At 38.3% G+C, this 19,665-nt stretch overlaps 1 protein-coding gene across 5 annotated transcripts in view; it reads left to right on the top strand.

The window, feature by feature from the left end:
• The window catches only part of NR3C1 (nuclear receptor subfamily 3 group C member 1), a 119,793-nt gene that overhangs the window by 76,707 nt on the left and 23,421 nt on the right, over window positions 1–19,665 (top strand). For 4 of the 5 annotated variants that reach the window (XM_070374551.1, XM_070374549.1, XM_070374550.1 and 1 more), the window contains 2 exons: window positions 7,518–7,684; window positions 17,001–17,117. In XM_070374551.1, the coding sequence (XP_070230652.1) occupies window positions 7,518–7,684; window positions 17,001–17,117 (284 nt within the window). The remainder of the gene's footprint in view (window positions 1–7,517; window positions 7,685–17,000; window positions 17,118–19,665) is intronic. The other variant, XM_070374552.1, reaches the window with a different exon arrangement.

The raw sequence follows: 19,665 nt of genomic DNA, 5'->3' as shown, positions 1-19,665 counted from the left end.
GTTTTTCCTCGCTTAAGAAAGTTTTTCCTCGCAGTTCTTACTACTTACTCTTGGTCTTTGTTCTGTTACTAGAACATCATTACTAATCCTTGGAACGCATGGCCCTCAGTGCAAGCCTAAGCAAACAACTGAAAACATGAAACAATATTTCTTCTGTTAGGAACTAAGTTGTGCAGCACAATCACTCCACTGCAGACTGATCCTTCTAAAGAAAAAGAAAAACACAAGAAAACATGTTACGAACTTAAGAAAGAAGCGTAGATAAGGTGACGTATTCTCTCTTCATATAAATAAATGTACAGGTCCAAAGAAGGCTTTCACAGACCCAAGGGTATTCTCCCCTACTTCCTACCCTTACCTCAGGATATATGGACAACTTCTTTGGAGTTTTTTTATTCAGCACCTTTATTTTTACAGACAAGGAAACCGAGTGCAGAAATCTTAATGACACGCCATTGATGTCTCAGATATGAAAAAAGACATCTCCTCCATCACACATCCTTTACTGAAAATGCTCCTGAACATTACAGGTTTACAGTACAGACTTTGTTCTCTAATCTCCTCCATAAGATGAGTAAGTACAAATGATGCAAAGTTGGAGGAAACTGTCTTAATATGCACCTGAAGTTAAAACCAATAGAAACTTCTGTCAACAAGTGCAAAAGCAGATTACTCAGTCTTTCTTTGGCTTGCTAAATAAGATAAAATGCACTCTGCTAAAACCATTTAACAGAAATACTGTGAAAGCCTTCCCCCAGAGTATTTTTCTATTTGATTTGAAAACTATCCCATAGCTTATTATCAAACAACTCAGTAATCCTTTAGCTAATGCAGGGATAAATGGGCAGTCAGAAAATATAATCACTTGGTGTGTGCAGCTGAGTATTTACATTTTACCTAATGAACAAAGAAAAGAAAAGTGCAGGTGACATTAATGTGTAAAAACTACCTCTTAGTGCTAGAGCTAAAGGGAAAAATAAAATTACTCACTCTAGCTAATCACTAGACCTGTATAGTCCCCTGACTTCAGGTGTGTTTTGAATCTCGTTTTGGATTTGTCTTGAATCAAACAATATTTGCAGCTGCCTCAGTAGGGCAGTTGCTCTACTATAAAATGTAGTTTAGAAGGTTTTACAGTAAGTTTCTGGTCCTTGTTGAATTTTCTTTTTCTCTACTTTATATGTTGCTTAAAGATTTATAGCAAAGATTTCTTAATCCTCATCACTACTGACATTGAAGCTGGATAATTATTTGTCGTGGAAGACTGTCTGCTGTGCCGTATGAGAGGTTTACCAGCACCCTAGCCTCTTCTCACAATGCCAGTGGCACGCCCCAAGTTGTGACAACAAAAAATGTCCCCAGACTAACCAAATATCTCTTGGAGAGTAAAATTGCTCCCAATTGAGATGTTTCTGGAGGATTTAACCCTTCCCTGGCTCACAAGCAACATTCTTCAAAGCACTTCTCATTCCTTGGGATCCTCCAGAAGGGAAAGAGGAATTGAGGGAAGGAGGAAAAAAGATGCCTGTAACGCCTGAGTGTTAAGGAAAAACATACTGTTTGATTATCATCAAGTGTGTACCAGTACTTTATATAGTTCAAATATATAATCTACCTAAAAATTCCTGAAATGGTACTAATAAGGAAACAGAGTTGGGGGTTAAGTCAGCCACTGTGACACCGCTGTTACAGTGCTATTTGTCTATACATCCTAGTTCTATCTCTTGCAGAAGTACTACCTCGACACCAAAGCACCCAAAATAATTCTGCTCCTCCTACCTAGATCAAAGTTTCTAAGTCTACTATCATCTCAGTAACACATTTTCACGTATGAGACAACTTCCATATATGATAAGACGTCAGGAATTATCTGCTGAGTGAAAGGGTGTAATCTGCCTGCACATTTTACCTGTTCTTCAAGGTGTGTGAGGAACTTTCATAATCCATCCATGATTCTCCATCCATGGTCCTCCTCTCGTTAACTGCTTTTTTCTGCAAGACAATTAGAAAAACCTGCTTTATACTTACTTTGTCTCTCAAATGTAAACTCAGTGACCTCAAGAAGAGCAATGTCCAGTATACTCTCCATTCTGAATGGGAGAGAGCATTCAAATATTCATCTGAAACAGCACGTTTTGTTATCTTGGCTGCTCACTTAAAAGAAAGTGCTCTGGATACAGTCAGTTCATAATAGAATCTCTTGGCATCTTCAGAATGTTTGACGCAGCTGTAAACACACACTAAGCAAGGACTAAGACGTTTTAGCTTTCCTATTCAGAGTGAGTGTGATACACAGTTACTATGTTGTAATTTTTATTTCTGTCATGTATCCTTATTAAAATATAGTGATTTCATATGGTTTTCCTTTTGAGTTCTAACCATTTTCTTAAACCCTAGTCTTTTAAAGCAGTATCATAGGGTCATGTTTACAATTGAAGACCATTTTGCGTTCATCCTTTGCTCCCAGTGGTGTTCACTATAGGCCATCTTGGTGCTCATATTAGTGTGACAAAAACTGGTTTTTCTCCACTGATGTTTGTGGTATGCTTGGAAACTTTCCGTGGACTCAATTCTTACCTCATGTAGCCTAGAATAACTGCCTGAAGGGATGGCAAAAGCCTGACTTAAGTTGCAGATTCTTAGTTGCAGTTCGATCAATCCATTTGTTCATTTAGTTTTAACTTTCCTTTTTGTCATCTCTAGCTCACAGTTGACTGGCCTGAATGTATTTTGCATATGCTCTAATTATAAGTGAGAATTTGGGAATACTGTCCTAGATTTTAGACTTAATACTACTTACATAATACTTACACCAGGCTTTCTCATAAAATCTCCAGTTTTCCTGAAAAAGAATGAACATTTATCAAATGCCTGCCTGCTAAATGCAGGAGTTGTACACTAGACTTTGAGTGTGTTCTCTCATTTTCATAACACACAGACACACATGATATCCTCTCACTGTACTCATGAGAAAACACAGGCTCGTGGTAGATACCTATCCAAGGTCACACAAGCTCTGAAATGGTAGAACTGAGATCCGAAACGTGTCAGTTCGACCACAAACAGGCTCCCTCATCAACCTCTGACAGCTGAGTGACCTCATCTAGAGGTGATAACATCCTTTTCACAGGGTCGTTGAGAGGACGGATGAGACTGTATTCATGAAAGTGTTTCAAAACTATTAAATACTACACCTAAGTACTGTGAAAACATTTTTAATATATACTAGTGTGTGCATGGGAGAAGGCAATGGCACCCCACTCCAGTACTCTTGCCTGGAAAATCCCATGGACAGAGGAGCCTGGAAGGCTGCAGTCCATGGGGTCACGAAGAGTCGGACACGACTGAGCGACTTCACTTTCACTTTTCACTTTCATGCATTGGAGAAGGAAATGGCAACCCACTCCAGTGTTCTTGCCTGGAGAATCCCAGGGATGGGGGAGCCTGGTGGGCTGCCACCTATGGGGTCGCACAGAGTCGGACACGACTAAAGCGACTTAGCAGCAGCAGCAGTGTGTGCATATATATCATGTACATATATATACACACACACACTATATATATGTATATATAACTGGCTGAGGAAACAGTACAGAATTAACATTTGAAATCATTAAATATTACACTTATTTTCCATAAACTAAACATAAAAACAACTGGTTGGTCCCTAAAAATAGATGTCAGATGACAGAAATTGGCTGAACTTGAGTAGGAGCATCTTCAGAACAAAAGCCAGACAAGTTTTTGCTTCCCTAACACTTTGCTCTGCTCACTCACTCCAAGACCTTCCTGCTGCTGCTGCTGAGTCACTTAAGTCGTGTCCGACTCTGCAACCCCATAGATGGCAGCCCACTAGGATGCCCCGTCCCTGGGATTCTCCAGGCAAGAACACTGGAGTGGGTTGTCATTTCCTTCTCCAAGGCATGAAAGTGAAAAGTGAAAGTGAAGTCGCTCAGTTGTGTCCAACCCTCAGCGACCCCATGGGCTGCAGCCTTCCAGGCTCCTCCATCCATGGGATTTTCCAGGCAACAGTTACTTGAGTGGGGTGCCATTGCCTTCTCCGCCAAGACCTTCCTACTTCTCTGTAAAACTCCGAACCGCAGCAGCTCCGCTGCCTTAGTCACAAGTTTCCATTAATCAGACATGGCTTGTGCCACACCTACAGCAGAGTAATTTCAGGTTATTCTCTTCCATTGTAGGCTTTCAATATGCACTCAGTCTATTCTCCCAAATCTAGCTGGGATCAATACCTTGTGATACAGAAGCATCCAGAAATTCTCTTCAACAATGTTGAGAGAAAAATATGAAACCCTGGGGTCTATTCCCAGAGCTGGGCTGGTAGGAATGCTGTCCTATTCACTAAGCCTCTAGATAAACATAGGGTTGGCTAAGTCCAGTATGCTTCATTTGAAGACAGAATTTAGGGGGACCTTTGGAGTCGGTCAACACCGAAATCAGATTGATTATATTCTTTGCAGCCAAAGATGGAGAAGCTCTATACAGTCAGCAAAAACAAGACTGGGAGCTGACTATGGCTCAGATCAGGAACTCCTTATTGCCAAATTCAGACTTAAATTGAAGAAAGTAAGGAAAACCACTAGACCATTCAGGTATGACCTAAACCAAATCCCTTATGATTATACAGTGGAAGTGAGAAGTAGATTTAAGGGACTAGATCTGATAGATAGAGTGCCTGATGAACTATGGACGGAGGTTCATGACACTGTACAGGAGACAGGGATCAAGACCATCCCCATGGAAAAGAAATGCAAAAAAGCAAAATGGCTGTCTGGGGAGGCCTTACAAATAGCTGTGAAAAGAAGAGAAGCGAAAAGCAAAGGAGAAAAGGAAAGATACAAGCATCTGAATGCAGAGTTCCAAAGAATAGCAAGGAGAGATAAGAAAGCCTCAGTGATCAATGCAAAGAAATAGAGGAAAACAACAGAATGGAAAAGACTAGAGATCTCTTCAAGAAAATTAGAGATACTTGGAATATTTCATGCAAAGATGGGCTCAATAAAGGACAGAAATGGTATGGACCTAACAGAAGGAGAAGATATTAAGAAAAGATGGCAAGAAAACAGAAGAACTGTACAAAAAAGATAATCACGACCAAGATAATCACAATGGTGTGATCACTCACACTTACCTAGAGCCAGACATCCTGGAATGTGAAGTCAAGTGGGCCTTAAAAAGCATTACTACGAACAAAGCTAGTGGAGGTGATGGAATTCCAGTTGAGCTCTTTCAAATCCTCAAAGGTGATGCTGTGAAAGTGTTGCACTCAATATGCCAGCAAATTTGGAAAACTCAGCAGTGGCCACAGGACTGGAAAAGGTCAGTTTTCATTCCAATCCCAAAGAAAGGCAATGTCAAAGAATGCTCAAACTACCGTGCAATTGCACTCATCTCACACACTAGTAATGCTCAAAATTCTCCAAGCCAGGCTTCAGCAATATGTGAACTGTGAACTTCCTGATGTTCAAGCTGGTTTTAGAAAAGGCAGAGGAACCAGAGATCAAATCTGCTGGATCATGGAAAAAGCAAGAGAGTTCCAGAAAAAGATCTATTTCTGCTTTATTGACTATGCCAAAGCCTTTGACTGTGTGCATCACAATAAACTGTGGAAAATTCTTCAAGAGATGGGAATACCAGACCACCTGACCTGCCTCTTGAGAAACCTACATGAAGGTCAGGAAGCAACACTTAGAACTGGACATGGAACAATAGACGGGTTCCAAATAGGAAAAGGAGTACGTCAAAACTGTATATTGTCACCCTGCTTATTTAACTTATATGCAGAGTACATCATGAGAAATGCTGGGCTGGAAGAAGCACAAGCTGGGATCAAGATTGCTGGGAGACATATCAATAACCTCAGATATGCAGATGACACCACCTTTATGGCAGAAAGTGAAGAGGAACTAAAAAGCCTCTTGATGAAAGTGAAAGTGGAGAGTGAAAAAGTTGGCTTAAGGCTCAACATTCAGAAAACTAACATCATGGCATCCGGTCCCATCACTTCATGGGAAATAGATGGGGAAACAGTGGATACAGTGGCAGACTATTTTTGGGGGCTCCAAAATCACTGCCGATGGTGACTGCAGCCATGAATTTAAAAGACGCTTACTCCTTGGAAGGAAAATCATGACCAACCTAGACAGCATATTAAAAAGCAGAGACATTACTTTGCCAACAAAGGTCTGTCTAGTCAAGGCTATGTTTTTTCCGGTGGTCATGTATGGATGTGAGAGTTGGACTGTGAGGAAAGCTGAGCACCGAAGAATTGATGCTTTTGAACTGTGGTGTTGGAGAAGACTCTTGAGAATCCCTTGGACTTCAAGGAGATCCAACCAGTCCATTCTGAAGGAGATCAGCCCTGGGATTTCTTTGGAAGGAATGATGCTAAAGCTGAAACTCCAGTACTTTGGCCACCTCATGCGAAGAGTTGACTCATTGGAAAAGACTCTGATGCTGGGAGGGATTGGGGGCAGGAGGAGAAGGGGACGACAGTGGATGAGATGGCTGGATGGCATCACTGACTCGATGGACATGAGTTTGAGTGAACTCCAGGAGTTGGCGTTGGACCAGCAGGCCTGACGTTCTATGATTCATGGGTTCGCAAAGAGTCGGACACAACTGAGTGACTGAACTTGGAGTTTATCAGCCTAACTGCTTAAAGTAAGAAATTATTACTTTACAATTATTTTATTACAATTTATTACAATTATTTACAATTATAACTTTTATTCCTAAAACAGAAGAAAAAGATGTTACTTAATAAATATAATTTCTAACCATGTTGACAACCCAATTTCTTAAGTTAGTTTGTTCTGTGAATTAGTTTAAGCATATTTATAATTGATATTTAATCATGTTATTAGTTGCATTAATAAAGAGACAACTAACACCCAATCAAAGTTTATTCCTAAATACTATCTCTTTTAGAGAATAGGCTGATTAAGAATATTGCAGAGAGAAATTTCTTATATAGGTGGAATCTTTGGGGGGAAGATGGGTAATACTGTATCTCTTGATCATGGTGGTAATTACACAATTATTCCTTTAAAGATGATTGTAAACAGATGCTAAGCAACTAAAAATTATATCTAAGCAAAGCACAATTTCACCATTCTTCTTAAAGGATTTTTTTGTTTTGTTTTTTGGGTTTCTTTTTTTTTTTTTGGCCATGCTGCGTGATGTGGGATTTCAGTTTTGACCAGGGATTGAACCTGGGACTGTGGACATGAAAGTGCCAAATCCTAACCACTAGACCTCCAGGGAACTTCTAAGGGATACTTAAAAATAAATGACCTGACTCTTAATTTTGTATAGAAGAATAAAACATTATTTGACTATGTCTAGGTAGGATTTTTTTAATGCTTGCCAGTATTTGAAATACATACGTTCAGTGTGAACATGTTTACTGTGGAGTGAAAAGGTAAGAGAACTGTATTTTGATAATTCTCTGACAGTCATGATAATTAAATCCTAACACTACTTTCTTCCTTCTCTAGCCCTGGAATGAGACCAGACGTAAGTTCTCCTCCATCCAGTTCCTCAGCAGCTACGGGACCACCTCCCAAACTCTGCCTAGTCTGCTCTGATGAAGCTTCAGGATGTCATTATGGGGTCTTGACTTGTGGAAGCTGTAAAGTATTCTTCAAAAGAGCAGTGGAAGGTAGTGTGTGTTTTGAAGAGTTTTATTTTTCCTCTATTTGGTTCCTTTTTCTCAGACTGGATTCTGTATGCTAAGCCTGTTACCACTATAAGTCATTAAAATCAGGGAGAGGAGGGTGGCTCCTAACTCTTCTGGTGGGAAAAAGATACTTTTAAAAGCAAACTAAGATAAAACAGACAAGTAAAAATTGAAGGGAGGGAGTATGGTCAGAGAATGGAGAATAACCATAAGAAAGTGCTATGCATGTGAAATGATGGTTTTAGGTTTCGGCAGTAACTAGTGCTCATTTTATTAGTATTACCGACTTTAATTCCCATCAGTTAGCTAGTTTGAGAGCCACCAACGATTGTAGTCTGGCAAAAATGAGTGATAATGAGGGGGAAAAGTGTTTTGTTTTCTAATAAGCCGGGGCTGTGCTATGTGATATAAATGTGATGTAAGGACCTCCCACTGTCCTCTGGGAGGTCACAGTCTACTTGGAAGTGAAAGATGAGTTCATAGTTACAAGGTACAGAGATTATAATACAGAGGATCAAGTGACAAACTGCCTGGGGAGGTCAGTAAAAGTGTTTAAAAGAAAGTGATTTCACTTGACAAATATTATATTCATATAATGTTTACCCTTGTTACAGACTCAGTCTGCCCGTCACCTCCTTAAATTCATTCCATAAGCAAATTACTGAAGTCACACTAAATATTACCAGTGAATCCTTTTGGGAAAAACTGTTGTGTAAAGTAGTTATTTGTAAAGCAGTTAGAAGGCAGTGTGGCCTGAACGGATTACCTAAAGCTCTGATTAGATAATTATATTTTTTAAAAATTAATATATTTATTCACAGTACATGAAGTACTATTATTTGGCTTCAGTTGTGTTTGCATATGCTTAAGGGTTAGATGAGTCATTTTCTTTTGTTTGGATTGCTTTTAATACATTAGCAAACTATAAAATTACTTACGTTATTCCATAGGGAGCACAGGAATTCAGGCTTTAACCAGCTTGGTTATCACCCAACAACTGAGTAGAGTCATTAAGTAAGCTCATCCCTAATTAATGCAGTGCTACTGACAAAGTAGATGTTACAGCGTCTTCTTGTCCTCACTTTACTTTATTCAGCACTTTCTTCACTGATTAGTTCTGTCCATTGTGTAAATGTGATAACAGTGTTACAGCATTCCTGTATATAATAAGTAATATTGACAGATTTAATTCTGAAAGTGAAATTCAGAATGAGACAATGGAGCCCTAAAAGAAATACAGGTATTAAAAAAAATTTTTTTTCACTCTCCCTCATTTTAACTAAAATTATTTCTTTAAAATGGGGCTACAAATTCCAGTTCCAGTGCCTACAGGGATTGAGTATGTGTCATTCTGGCCAAATACAATACCAAATGAGTGAAGAAGGGCAGTCACTGATATTAGAGGGTGCAAGCATGCCTTACCTAAAAGCGTCCAAATGCAATTTAAAAAGAAAAGAAAAGCTAAATATATTACAAGTATGAAAAGCTAAATATATTACAAATAAGACATCACTGCAGGCCATATGTCCCTTAGGCTTTAGGATTAAATTCTCTGCTTTAGAATTAAATTCCTACACGTGCTTTTAGCTATGAGTATGTGAATATTAGCTATGCTCTTGCAAAATATATATACGTATTTCAGTTAAATATGAGATAGCTAGATTACATGATAAACAAGAAAAGGTTAAAATGTAAACTGTGTTAAGTAAATCCTTTATTTGGATTTAAATTTTCTGCGTGGTCCCTTCCAGCTCTAAAATTCTGTAATCACTTGCTAACCTAATTTGTAGCAGATCTTCCCAACCCAGGGGTTGAACGTGGGTCTCCTGAATTGCAGGTAGATTTTTTCCCATCTGAGCCACCAGGGAAGCCCTAAGTAAATCCTTTATTTGGATTTAAATATTCTCCAGAGTCCCTTCCAGCTCTAAAATTCTGTAATCACTTGCTAACCTAACTCACAGCAGATCTACTTTTCCCTTTCTAGATATGATGGGAATCTGTTTTAAGCCCATATACAGATTTTAGAGCACTTTCTTGAACAGTTACAAAGATGAAGCTTGTGTGATTTTCATTACACTACATTCATTCCATTTTTAATACTTGCCAGAAATTATAGATTATCCACCAGACATAGTATCATAAAGATCCAAAAGTTAAATATTTTTAGAAAATTTGTACAAGTTTTACTTATCCATACAAGCCAGATCAAGGATTGAGATTTTGAATTTTATTCATTATTCTGTAAGTTACTTTCTGTGTACAGAAAAGAATTTGGATAGCTTCTTTTCTTCAGATGTATATTAGTTCAGTGGTCTTTTTTCACTGAGTCCCTTCTTCTTATGCTCCCTTAGCACAAATTGCATATAATCTTTGTGGTGGGTCATAATGGAGACAGACACATGCTACTTTTATTAATAATTTACCAAGTACTATGTTTTACGTATGTCATACTTCCCTGGGTCAGGAAGATCCCCTGGAGAAGGGAATGGCAACCCACTCCAGTATTCTTGTCTGGGAAATCCCATAGACAGAGGAGCCTGGCGGGTGACAGTCCATGGGGTAGCAAAGAGACACAACTGAGTGACTAGCACACCCAAGTACTATGTTTTATATATGTCATACTACTAAATTAGCAGCTCTATGAGCTCTTAAATGCTCTTATGATCCATATTTGATACACTAGGGAACTGACACTCACAGCTTAAGCAACAGACTTAGGATTCAAGCATAGCTATCTGCAAACAGGCTCTTAACCTCAGTGCTACGCTGACTTGAAAGGATAAAAATCTCAACTCCTGGCAGTTTATAATCTAGTTAGATACTGAGATGAAAGCAATAACAAAGGAATTATTTATAGTGTTTATTGAGTGCTTACAATGTGTTCAGTTCAGTTCAGTCACTCAGTTGTGTCTGACTCTTTGTGACCCCATGAACCGCAGCACGCCAGGCATCCCTGTCCATCACCAACTCCCAGAGTTTACCCAAACCCATGTCCATCGAGTCAGTGATGCCATCCAACCATCTCATCCTGTGTCATCCCCTTCTCCTCCTGCCCTCAATCTTTCCCAGCATCAGGGTCTTTTCAGATGAGTCAGCTCTTCACATCAGGTGGCCAAAGTATTGGAGTTTCAGCTTCAACATCAGTCCTTCCAAAGACCACCCAGGACTGATCTCCTGGCAGTCCAAGGGACTCTCAAGAGTCTTCTCCAACACCACAGTTCAAAAGCATCAATTCTTTGGCACAGCTTTCTTCACAGTCCAACTCTCACATCTATACATGACCACTGGGAAAACCAAAGCCTTGACTAGATGGCAGTATTTTTAATATGCTGTCTAGGTTGGTCATAACTTTCCTTCTAAGGAGTAAGCGTCCTGTAATTTCATGGCTGCAATCACCATCTGCAGTAATTTTGGAGCCCAGAAAAAAAAAAAAAGTCAGCCACTGTTTCCCCATCTATTTGCCATGAAATGATGGGACTGGATGCCATGATCTTAGTTTTCTGAATGTTGAGCTTTAAGCCAACTTTTTCACTCTCCTCTTTGACTTTCATCAAGAGGCTCTTTAGTTCTTTTTGACTTTCTGCCGTAAGGGTGGTGTCATCTGCATATCTGAGGTTATTGATATTTCTCCCGGCAATCTTGATTCCAGCTTTGCTTCCTCCAGCCCAGCGTTTCTCTTGATGTACTCTGCATATAAGTGTGTTACAATGTGTTAGGCACTATTTTAAGAATGTTCTTCACAACTGCCTTTAACCCTTGCAGAAGCACAGTGAGGTAGATGCTAGTTTTCCAGCTTTACAGATGGAGAAACCGGGAGCTCAGAAAGGTTAATAAACATTACTGAGATCACACAGCTAGGCAGCAGAGCTGCAATTCAGACCAAGGGCTTCCTAGCAACCTTGCCAAGTGTACTTTGCACTATACTACACTGTTTTGAGAGCAGCAAAGAAGCTGAAGCTTTCAGGCTGTCTAACTCAAGCTGACAGTCACAGCTCACATTTGAAACTTGGGTACTTCCAGCAGAGTATGTACAAATAACAGAAAACCCTAGATGATACCATTTGCTGTGTGGCTCGTTTCCTGTACTCTGTTAATTATCTTGATCATGTCCATGTATCATTCTTCTGTTTACTACCTAGTATTTTTCTTGGATCACTCTTTTTTATAACTTAATTTATTTAAAATAACTATTAGTTTTACTATCCCTACTGTGTTAGTTATCTGTTGATGTGTAACAAATGACCCCCCAAATTAGTGGCTAGAAACAACAGATGTTAAGAAAACTGTGTGACATAATTAAGAGTCAGGAATTTGGGAGCAGCTTATTAGCTGGGTAGTCCTAGGACTCTCATGAAGTTATATTCAGACTGTTGGTGGAAGCTGCAGTCATCTGAAGGTTTGACTGGGGCTACAAAATCTTCCAGCTCATCAGCACTGCTTTTGGCAGGAAGCTTCAGTTCCTCATTATGTGGGTCTCTTCTAATGCTGCTCTCAACATAGCAACTGGCATGCCCCAGAACAAATGATCCACAGGGAGAGACTGTGATGAATATGAGAATGTATTTTCTTTATTACTTAATCTCAGATGTGACATAATCACTTTGGCCCTATTTTGTTGGTCACACGCCAGTCCTGGTATAGTGTGGGAAGGGTAATCAGAGTGTGATTACCAAGAGACAGAGACCACTGAGGGTCAGCTTGGAGGCAGGCTACAACTTTTACCAGAAATAATCAGTTTTTGGCATTTGATTCTGTTTTTTTTTTTTAATTTATTTATTTTAGTTGGAGGCTAATTGCTTTACAATATTGTGGTGGTTTTTGTCATACATTGACATGAATCAGCAACAGGTGTACATGTGTGCCCCATCCCATCCCTCTGGGTTGTCCCAGTGCACCAGCTTTGAGTGTCCAGTTTCGTGCATCAAACTTGGACTGGTCATCTATTTCACATATGGTAATTATACATGTTTCAATGCTGTTCTCTCAAATCATCCCACCCTAGCCTTCTCCCACAGAGTCCAGAAGTCTGTTCTTTACATCTGTGTCTCTTGCTGTCTTGCATATAGGGTCATCATTACCATCTTTCTAAATTCCATATGTATGCATTAATATACTGTATTGGTGTTTTTCTTTTTTGACTTACTTCACTCTGTGTAATAGGCTCCAGTTTCATCCACCTCATTAGAACTGATTCAAATGCATCTTTTTAATAGCTGAGTAATATTCCATTGTGTATATGTACCAAAACTTTCCTATCCATTCGTCTGCTGATGGATATATAGGTTGCTTCCATGTCCTAGCTATAGTAAACAGTGCTGCAGTCAACAGTGGGGTACATGTGCCTCTTTCAGTTCTGGTTTCCTCAGTGTGTATGCCCAACAGTGGGATTGCTGGGTCATATGGCAGTTCTAGTTCCAATTTTTTAAGGAATCTCCACACTGTTCTCCATTGTAGCTGTACTAGTTTGCATTCCCACTAACAGTGTAAGAGAGTTCCCTTTTCTTCACAACCTCTCCAGCATTTATTGTTTGTAGACTTTTTGATAGCAGTCATTCTGACCAATGTGAGATGGTAAACCTCATTGTGGTTTTGATTTGCATTTCTCTGATAATGACTGATGTTAAGCATCTTTTCATGTGTTTGTTACAGCTGTATGTCTTCTTTGGAGAAATGTCTGTTTAGTTCTTTGGCCCATTTTTTGATTGGGTCATTTATTTTTCTGGTATTGAGCTGCATGAGCTGCTTGTATATTTTTGAGATTAATTCTTTGTCAGTTGCTTCGTTATGCCATTATTTTCTCCCATTCTGAAGGCTGTCTTTTCACCTTGCTTATAGCTTCTTTCATTGTACAAGAGCTTTTAGCTTAATTAGGTCCCATTTTTTAATTTTTACTCTGGGAGGTGGGTCATAGAGGATCTTGCTGTGATTTATGTCAAAGAGTGTTTTGCCTATGTTTTCCTTTAGGAGTTTTTATAGTTCCTGGTCTTATATTTAAATCTTTAATCCATTTTGAGTTTTTTTTGTGTGTATGGTGTTAGAAAGTGTTCTAGTTTCATCCTGCTAGCAGTAGTTGACCAGCTTTCCCAGCACCAGTTGTTAAAAGAGATTGTCTTTTCTCCATTGTATATTTTTGCCTCGTTTGTCAAGATGTCCATAGGTGTGTGGATTTATTTCTGGGCTTTCTATTTTGTTCCATTGATCTATATTTCTGTCTTTGTGCCAGTACCATACTGTCTTGATGCCGGTAACTTTGTAGTATAGTCTGAAGTCAGGCAGGTTGATTCCTCCAGTTCCATTCTTCTTTCTCAAGATTGCTTTGGCTATTTGAGGTTTTTTTATATTTCCATACAAATTGTGAAATTATTTGTTCTAGTTCTGTGAAAAATACCATTGGTAGTTTGGTAGGGATTGCATTCAATCTGTAGATTGCTTTGGGTAGTATATTCATTTTCACTATATTGATTCTTCTGATCCATGAACATGGTATATTTCTCCATCTATTTGTGTCATCTTTGATTTCTTTCATCAGTGTTTTATAGTTTTCTATACATAGGTCCTTTGTTTCTTTAGGTAGATTTATTCTTAATATTTTATTCTTGGTGAATGGGATTGTTTCCTTAATTTCTCATTCTGTTTTCTTATTGTTAGTGTATGGAATGCAAGGGAGTTCTGTGTAATAATTTTATATCCTTCAACTTTACTATAGTTATTGATTAGCTCTAATAATTTTCTGGTGGTGCCTTGAGGGTTTTCTATGTGGAGGATCATGTCATCTGCAAACAGTGAGAGCTTTACTTCTTCTTTTCCAATCTGGATTCCTTTTCTTTCTTTTTCTGCTCTGACTGCTATGGCCAAAACTTCCAAAACTATGTTGAATAGCAGTGGTGAGAGAGGGAACCCTTGTCTTATTCCTGAATTGAGGGGAAATTCTTTCAATTTTTCACCATTGAGGATAATGTTTGCTGTGGGTTTATCATATATGGCTTTTATTATGTTGAGGTATGTTCCTTCCATGCCTGCTTTCTGAAGAGTTTTTATCATAAATGGGTGCAAAAACTCATTTTTACTATAAAAATAAGGACAATACAAACAAAATGATACTGAGAAATCCCAGCTGGCCTGAAGGCTTTTCTCCTGACATCTGCCCTCTCTCTCGTTAGAAAACAAATTTACCAAGTGGTAGAAGACACAGAAACTCCAAACTGAAATGTCTTGTCTTATCATATGTATTGACAGGGAGTACATATCCATGCCTTGTAAATAGTGACCACTAGTTGAAACTCTTTTTATAGATAAGATACCCACAGACTTGTCCAACTTCATACTAATAACCAGATAGAGCATTTGAACTTACGAAGGTACATTGCCCCCTGATTCTGTAGCTCAGATTCTTAATTGTGGTGAAGATATACCTGGGATAAAGAAAACATTATTAGGGCTTCCTTGGTGGGTCAGTGGTAAAGAATCCACCTGTTAATGCAGGAGACGCAGACTCAATCCCTGATCTGGGAAGATCCCATATGCTACAGAGCAACTTAGCCCATGCGCCACAACTGCTGAAGCCCAAGCACTGCAACTAGAGAGCAGCCCCTGCTTGCCACAACCAGAGAAAAGCCCACACAGCAAGGAAGACCCAGCACAGCCAAAAAAAATAAATATTAGCTTAACATGCACATTCTGAGCTTTTGGTTAGATATAAAGCACTGAAACTTTCTCTGTGTTTACCAATAATTTTTTTAATTGTCCCTTCTAGTTTACTGAAGAACAATAAGTCAGGGATAGTCTTATGGGTTAAAACGTTTTCATTATTATAACTGCTTCAACTATGATTTTATCTGTTGTTCCTTATTTAATTCTGTATAATAGAATTATTGGGTTAGAGCTTCTATTTCATGTCCAAGAAAAGAAGCTAGGAAACTTACACAATACAGAAAGGAATAGAAATGACTGGTACAGACACTTGGCACTGGAGAACAACTCTGGAACAAAGCTGAATTGTAGACCAGTAGTCAAATTCTGTGGCCTGTTCCTCACAAAGAACTGAAACTGATGTAGTTAACCATCTACCCCAAACTAATGCTTAACAAGCCCTGTGATTTAACATGTTAGGAAGAAGTGAATATAGTTTGTTTTATCCAAATCAAGTAGATTATTCTGTACATAAAGGATCTTTTCCTAATATCAGAACTAGGTATATTCAACCTTACGAATTGATTATTATGTTTCTCTTTTCTTTGAATATGATTTATTTTTGAGAAGACAAATGTCCTGCAATCTTCTGAATACCACCCCCTCTAGTGTAAGGACATGGAGTCTTAACTATCCAGTGTATCTATTTAGATATGCTGGTCTTGTGTAGAAGGATCCTTTCAGTTTTAATGCCAGGCTAGCAAATCCTCAGATAGCTTTCTTCAACAAAAGAGGGTACACTGAGGGTAGAGGGAAAGTAGGAAGACTTTTTGTCTTTCCCTTTTAAATTTCCCTTGAAATTTTTTGACAGGTAAAAACTGCATTTCTACCTCTTAACACATTTAATACTGGGTCCCAGAAGATTTTAGACAGTAACAATCATCAGTAGCTGGTGTCTAAAAACATGTGAAATAATTTAAAAATCTCCCTAAGTTACAGATAGAGTAGTTTAGTTTGCCAAGTCTGTGATTTACCTAATTGCTGGCCACCTTAACACAATTTAAGATTAAGCCTTTACTAATAACTTCATTTAAAATTTGGAAGGGAAGCATACTTTATTTGCATGTGGTGGTGCAATGATGAATTAAAGTAATTTTCCCTTTGGTACTCTCACCATATTTTTAAACCAGTTTCCTCTTTCTTTAATCCTGCTAAGCATTAGATTAGAAGTTATAATAAAACACTGATTACAGAGGTCTTCTATAATGGTTAAGAAACTGTTTAAAGCACAATTTAAAGACCAGTTTATCAAGGAAGAGGTAGTGACTGGAAAGGGGCAAAAAGAGGGTTTGTGGGGTACTTTCTGCTTCTTAATAAGTTTATTAGGTGATAAATTTATGATTTGTGTACTTTTCTGTATGTATACTGCAGTAATTTTTTTTTAATGAACTATGCTTGTTAAACAATATGAAAGACTTTACTTGTTAAACAATGTGAAAGACTTTACTTTTTAAATTGATCTCTCACTTTGTATTGGATGTACAGTATGCCTGCCTTCATCAGTGCCTTTGGTCCTTGGCTATGTTCCCCGAAAACAACAAAAAAGAGCCTCCCCATAAAAATATCCTTTAAGGCCTGGGAAATTTTAACAGTGCCTTTATTTTCCATGTAGGACAGCACAATTATCTTTGTGCTGGAAGAAATGATTGTATCATTGATAAAATTCGAAGAAAAAACTGCCCAGCATGCCGCTATAGAAAATGCCTTCAAGCTGGAATGAACCTGGAAGGTAATGTAAATATCGAAAATGAATGTCTTTGCACCATATAAAAATTTATCACTTTACTTTTGAAAAAAATCAGTAAGCAGATGCAATAATTAAAAGTAGGATTTTTAGAAAGTTGTACTTTTCTAAGAATTTGTCCATTTTATTGGCATGTAATTATTGATGGTAGTCTCTTATGATCCTTTGTATTTCTGTGTTGTCTGTTGTGATCTCTCCATTTTCATTTCTAATTTTATTGATTTTTCTCCCTTTGTTTCTTGATGAGTCTGGCTAATGGTTTGTCAATTTTATTTATCCTTTCAAAGAACCAGCTTTTGGCTTTGTTGATTTTTGCTATGGTCTCTTTTGTTTCTTTTGCATTTATTTCTGCCCTAATTTTTTAAGATTTCTTTCCTTCTACTAACCCTGGGGTTCTTCATTTCTTCCTTTTCTAGTTGCTTTAGGTGTAGAGTTAGGTTATTTATTTGACTTTTTTCTTGTTTCTTGAGGTATGCCTGTATTGCTATGAACTTTCCCCTTAGCACTGCTTTTACAGTGTCCCACGGGTTTTGGGTTGTTGTGTTTTCATTTTCATTCGTTTCTATGCATTTTTTTATTTCTTCTGTGATTTGTTGGTTATTCAGCAGCGTGTTGTTCAGCCTCCATATGTTGCAATTTTTAATGGTTTTTCTCCTGTAATTGAGATCTAATCTTACTGCATTGTTGTCAGAAAAGATGCTTGGAATGATTTCAATTTTCTTTGAATTTACCAAGGCTAGATTTATGGCCCAGGATGTGATCTATCCTGGAGAAGTTTCCATGTGCGTTTGAGAAAAAGGTGAAATTCATTGTTTTGGGGTGAAATATCCTATAGATATTAGGTCTAACTGGTCTATTAAATGAGTATTTCATATTCTGTTTAAGGTTATCAACTCTTATTACATAGACTGACTTCATTATAGCCAAACTATACATGAAGAAAGAAAATTATGTAATAATCAAACTTGTAATACTTGAAGAAACATTACTTTGGTCTTTATTTCTTTTTTCAAACACAACTATTGGCTAGGGTTAGTATAGAAACAAGTCAGAATTATTCTGTTATTTACCTTTTACTTTGCATATACATGTATATATCAATCTTTTATTTCCAACCTATAGTGGGGAAAAAGTGAGGAAAGCCTTCAATGGGTTTTTTCAAGCAAAGAAGAAATGTGAAACTAGTTATGAATGAGTTTCATATTCTTGCTTATATAACAAGTGTAATTAACATTGATATTATTTGAAATCTTTTCCCTGGGGTAGCAAGTTTGGAATTTTGCTTTAGTTGAAGGTGGTAGTGGTGCACTTCAATTCAGCAAGTTTTCACCAAAGCAGGCATTAGACATAAAATGAATAAAACAGTGTCTGTATTCAAAATCAGTAAAATAGTGCCTGTACTCAAGCACTTTACTGTCTAGTTAGGTTGCAGAGTCAACACAAAATGGTACAACACACTATAAGATAAACAGGAGCAAGAGGTCGGTCACCTGATTCTGTCCTAAAAGGCAAAAAAAAAAAAAGGCAACACTGAATTTTAAATCTAGAGATGTTCAGTAGGAGTTAGATGGAAAATCGGGGCAGAGACAGGATCAGACTTGAATTTTGGAAAGACTAATCTACGAACAAAGCTAGTGGAGGTGATAGAATTCCAGCTGAGCTGTTTCAAATCCTAAAAGATGATGCTGTGAAAGTGTTGCACTCAGTATGCCAGCAAATTTGGAAAACACAGCAATGGCCACAGGACTGAAAAAGGTCAGTTTTCATTCCAATCCCAAAGAAAGGCAATGCCAAAGAATGCTCAAACTACCGCACAGTGGCACTCAACAACACACTAGTAAAGTAATGCTCAAAATCCTCCAAGCCAGGCTTCAGCAATACGTGAACCGTGAACTTCCAGATGTTCAAGCTGGATTTAGAAAAGGCAGAGGAACCAGAGATCAAATTGCCAACATCCGCTGGATCATGGAAAAAACAAGAGAGTTCCAGAAAAACATCTATTTCTGCTTTATTGACTTACGCCTAAGCTTTTGTGTGGATCACAACAAACTGGAAAATTCTTAAAGAAGATGGGAATACCAGACCACCTGACCTGCCTCCTGAGAAATCTGTATGCAGGTCAGGAAGCAACAGTTAGAACTGGGCATGGAACAGCAGACTGGTTCCAAATCGGGAAAGGAGTACGTCAAGGCTGTATATTGTCACCCTGCTTATTTAACTTATATGCAGAGTACATCATGGGAAATGCCGGCTGAATGAAGCACAGGCTAGAATCAAGATTGGCAGGAGAAATATCAATAACCTCAGATATGCAGATGACACCACTCTTATGGCAGAAAGCAAAGAAGAACTAAAGAGCCTCTTGATGAAACTGAAAGAGGAAAGTGAAAAAGTTGGCTTAAAGCTCAATATTCCATAAACTAAGATCATGGCATCCGGTCCCATCACTTCATGGGAAATAGATGTGGAAACAGTGAGAGGCTTTATTTTGGGGGGCTCCAAAATCACTGCAGATGGTGACTGCAGCCAGGAA

Source organism: Bos mutus, chromosome 7 (assembly GCF_027580195.1).
Source record: "Bos mutus isolate GX-2022 chromosome 7, NWIPB_WYAK_1.1, whole genome shotgun sequence".
Classification (NCBI taxonomy): Eukaryota; Metazoa; Chordata; class Mammalia; order Artiodactyla; family Bovidae; genus Bos; species Bos mutus.
Note: the sequence above shows the minus strand (reverse complement) of the source record. Positions and strands in the feature narration are given on the sequence as shown.